This window comes from Cebus imitator, unplaced genomic scaffold (assembly GCF_001604975.1).
Source record: "Cebus imitator isolate Cc_AM_T3 unplaced genomic scaffold, Cebus_imitator-1.0 Scaffold263, whole genome shotgun sequence".
Classification (NCBI taxonomy): domain Eukaryota; kingdom Metazoa; phylum Chordata; class Mammalia; order Primates; family Cebidae; genus Cebus; species Cebus imitator.
The window spans coordinates 2,843,253-2,847,598 of record NW_016107578.1 but is presented as its reverse complement, the minus strand read 5'-3'; the positions used below and the strand labels follow the sequence as shown (position 1 = coordinate 2,847,598).

The 4,346-nt window shown below is 50.7% G+C and overlaps 1 protein-coding gene across 1 annotated transcript in view; it reads left to right on the top strand.

The window, feature by feature from the left end:
- The first annotated feature begins 2,286 nt into the window (after positions 1-2,286).
- MCEMP1 (mast cell expressed membrane protein 1) overlaps positions 2,287-4,346 on the top strand; it is a 3,388-nt gene continuing 1,328 nt past the window's right edge. The window contains exons 1-4 of the mRNA XM_017500143.2: positions 2,287-2,364; positions 2,874-2,963; positions 3,361-3,498; positions 3,608-3,658. Coding sequence (XP_017355632.1) covers positions 2,310-2,364; positions 2,874-2,963; positions 3,361-3,498; positions 3,608-3,658 — 334 coding nt within the window. The 5' untranslated portion in view covers positions 2,287-2,309. The remainder of the gene's footprint in view (positions 2,365-2,873; positions 2,964-3,360; positions 3,499-3,607; positions 3,659-4,346) is intronic.

Below are 4,346 nucleotides of genomic sequence, written 5' to 3'. Positions count from 1 at the left end.
TGCTTGCAAGTACAACAGACCCCACTTCAAACTAGCTTGAGCAAAACGGAAAGGAAGTTTCTGGTTTGTGTAACTGACAAACCCAGGGTTAGAACAACAGATTCAGATGTGGCTTAGAACCAGGGTCTCAAATGATGTCTCCAGGAACCAGACTTCTCTTTGATCTGATTTTCTCAGCACTACCTTTACTTTCAAGTAGGTTCTTCCCTGTCACAGCTCCCATTACATCCTCCTATTTTGGCGGCCCTAGTGAAGTTTGTGGGGGGAAAAAAGAATGCTTTTTCCCCCTTGGTTAAGCCAATAAAAGTCCCAGACCAGAATTTCACTGGCTGGGTCTTGCTCAAATACCCACCTCTCTGCCCAATCTTAGATTCTGATTGGCTGAGTCTGGATCATTTGTCCACTGTAAACCAATCCTTAGCTTATGGTTGGCTCAACCTAGGATACATGTTAATACTTAAAAGAAAATTGAGAATGTTATCCCATGAAAGGGGCAGGTGCTGGTCAGGCAGCTTCACAGTTGTTTCCCACGTGACATGATGGCTGTGGGCCTCTGGTTTAGTGTGACCTTTTTCTCAGATGAGATCGGGTGCATTCAGGGTGATATGGCCATAGACGTGTGACCTTTCTCTCAAAGAAAGTCCAGAGCCTGGAGACAGATCTCAGCCCCCACCCAAACCAGGAAAATGTGCAACGCTGTGACTCCGCCCCCCGGTCTGTCCATCAAAGCAGAGCCCACATCCAGTTGGTCCGTCTGCTCCATTAGAAAGCGGTCCTACAGCTCAATAACTGACTTCTCTCTAAGACCAAATAGAGGAGCTGGCATGAAGTCATTATTAAATTGATCTTTCTTGGAGACGCAGGGTTTGGCAATACTTTAGGAAACAACGTGATCCTTTCCAGATCTCGACGCTCATTCCTCAGCATTCAAGTTGTCTCAAATTGAATCATATATTTTAAACCAAAACGTCATCACTTTCTGCACATAAGACAGTCTTATACCTGTGTGTGTGTGTGTGTGTGTGTGTGTGTGTGTGTGTGTGTGTTTAACCTAAAAGGGAGAAAACTAAAATTCTCAAGACCTACACTGTCCATCAGCACCCTTGAGCACTCGAAAGGTAGCTAGTCCCAACTGAGATGTTCAGTCTATACACACTTGTTTTCAAAGACTTCGTGCCAAAAAAAGGAATACAAATAGGCCCATTAATCATTTAAAAAATACTACCTTCATGCTGAAATGATCATAGTTTTGGTATATTATGTTAATAAAAACCGTATTCGGATTTTTTCACATACTAGCATTCTTTTGGCTGACGTCTTTTTAGCCTTTTAATGCGTCGGCTAGAAATTTTTAATTTTTAATTTCTTTCTTTATTGTAGACTGAGTCTCCCTCTGTTGTCCAGGCTGAGTGCAATGGCGTGATCTCGGCTCACTGCAGTCTCTCCCTCCCAGGTTCAAGAGATTCTCCTGCCTCAGCCTCCCAAGTAGCTGGGATTACAGGCGCTCACAACCACACCTGGCTAATTTTTGTATTTTTAGTAGAGTTGGGGTTTCACCATGTTGGGCAGGCTGGTTTCGAACTCCTTACCTCAGGTGGTCCATCCGCCTCAGCCTCCCAAAGTCCTGGGATTACAGGTGTGAGCCACCATGCCCAGCCTCCCCCCAGGATTGCAAAAAAGCAGGGGATTTGGGGAGGGAGGGAAGGATGTGGGTCTGCCCTCAGTCCCAGAGGTGGGTGTGGCATTCCAGTGGTTAGTTCCCGTTGCCTCACATCTGTGCTTTTCCTCCCTGGGGCCTTCTAGAAGAACTTCTTGGGGTGGAGCTGAGGGGTGGAACTGAGGCTGGGGAGAGGAAGGTGTTGGGGGAGCCAGGGGTCCTATCTCCAAGCCTGGTTGCTCTTCCCCAAAAAGTTGGGACCCTGAGGTGTCACAGCTTCTCTTTTGAGATCGGACTGGAGTTAGGAGGGTGAGGTCCATCCTGGTAGACACAGACACACATAGACACACAGCTTCCTGTAACATTTCCAGGTGTCCTATTCCATCTCTCCGTCTAGGGGGTTTTCTTCTTGGTCCTTACTGAGACCTCTTGGCTCCCAAGACCCTCTTGATTGGGGCAGGGATGAGAGTGCCCCAGGGTGGGAGAGTCATGGATCCCTGAAAAGAGGAGGCTGCTCCCCCTCTGCCCTCCCCCCACCTTCAGATTTCCTCATCTGCCTCGACAGCTTCCGGTGGGTGGAGAGGTGTATGGACCAATTTGCGGGCTGGGGACCGTGGACGTGGAGGAAATCTACAAGCACCAGGGAGTCAAGATGCAGGCACCAGCCTTCAAAGAGAAGAAACGGGGGGTCCCAACCAAGAATCAAGGTTAGGAACCTCAAGGTGGAAGGGAGGGGTCAAGAAGGAGAGGTTGGGAGATCGGGGACTGGGACTCACATCTGTAATTCCAGCACTTTGGGAGGCTGAGGCGGGAGGATTGAGTGAGCCCAGGAGTTAGAGACCAGCCTGGGCAATGTCAGGAGACCCTGCCTCTAAAAAAATAAGAATAAAAAAGGGAGGGGTTCAGATGGGAGAGGTATGGGGTTAAAGGTGGGGGCCAGGGGCTCCTTCCCCTCCAGATGTGTGTGTGTGTGTGTGTGTGTGTGTGTGTGTGTGTGTGTATGTCTGTGGTGTGATAGTTCAAACCTTCATACACCTGCTCGGCTTAACCAAAAAGCAGATTTTAGCTTCTCACTTTTTATCTTTCATCCTCCACAATTTACTGAGTGCAGAGGGTTGGGTAAACCAAGATCCCAGATCCCCTCTCCACACCACAGAGCTCTGAGCAGGTTTCCAAACTGCCCCCACCCCCGCCCCCACCACTGCTTCCCATGCAGGTGCCCATGACCCAGACTATGAGAATATCATCTTGGCCTTCAAAAACCAGGACCAAGCGAAGGGTGGTCATTCACGACCTACGAGTCAAGGTGAGCAGACACCCACCTGCTCACATCCCATCACAACCTTGGGAAGGGACAGGTAGGTAGGCATCTGCAGGGCCCCAGGCCTGAGACCTCTTGGCTCCTCATGGAAGGGAGGAGGCAACGGGGAAGGAATAAGTGACAGCTGTCGATGTGCTAATGAGGTCTGTTGCTGGTGATGATGTTGGGAGTGCTGGTGAGGGTCTGTGATGGGGATGGTATTAGGGAGGATCGCTGAGGGTGGCTGGTGGTGGCAGCGTTGTTGACGATGACGGTGAGCCGCATGGGCACAGCTGCTGATGGTTTTGGGAGGAGTGAGGCATCCATGGTGTTAGAGAAAGTGAGGACCGTCTGAGTGGTGGTGCTGGCCCCGCGAGGTCACTTGGCTACCTCTCTGCTCCAGTCCCATCACAGTGCAGGCCACCCTCAGACTCTATCCAGACCCCCTGTTGGTTGTACAGAGCCATCCTGAGTGTGTACGCCCTCTTGGCCCTGGTCTTCATCCTCTGCATCATCCTCTCTGTCTTCATCTTGGTGAAGAGTGAGTGCTTATTCTCGGGAGGAGGGTGCAGGGGCGCCTAGGCTGTCTCCCTTGTCCCTCTCCCTCTCTCCCTCGGTGCTTCAAGGATTTTCCTGCCCCTCCTGAACAGATTCTGAGATGTCCAAGGAGCTGGTGGACTTAAAAAGGGACCTTTGGAATGGTGAGCGGAGGGTCTAGGGGAGACTCGTGGGGTAATGGTGGGGGCGTGGAGAGGGGTGGATGCACAGACACCCCTGTTTCATGCCCTCAGTCTCAAACTCCATGCAAACACGTGAGGAGAGGCAGAAGAAAGACTGCGAATCCATTAAGGAGAGCATCAAAGGGGTCAGAAGCAAGGTGGAGAAATTAGAGACACCGTTAGCAGGTTCCTGTGTAGTCCCGCCTTCTGTGTGTGTGTGGGATTTGTCACCAATGCCCGGCACGCAGTTGGGGGCAGGGGAGTCAGGGGAGGAGACAGCTGGGGTCCGACCCTCACAAAGCTCAAGTCGTGGAAAGGTGATGGATGTTACCCTCTGGGTCGCTCCGTGGGTATTTAAAGGCTCCTGGGAGCTGGGTGCAGTCACTCATGCCTGTAATCCCAGCACATTGAGAGGCTGAGGCAGGTGGATCACAAAGTCAGGAGTTTGAGATCAGCCTGGCCAACATGGGGAAAACCCTGTCTCTACTAAAAATACACGCTCAAAAAAAAATATTAGCCAGGCATGGTGGCACATGCCTGTAATCCCAGCTACTTGGAGAGAATTGCATGAATCAGGGAGGTGGAGGTTGCAGTGAGCCAAGATCACACCATTGAACTGCAGCCTGGGCGACAGGGTGAGACTCTGTCTTTTTTTTTTTTTTTTTTTTTT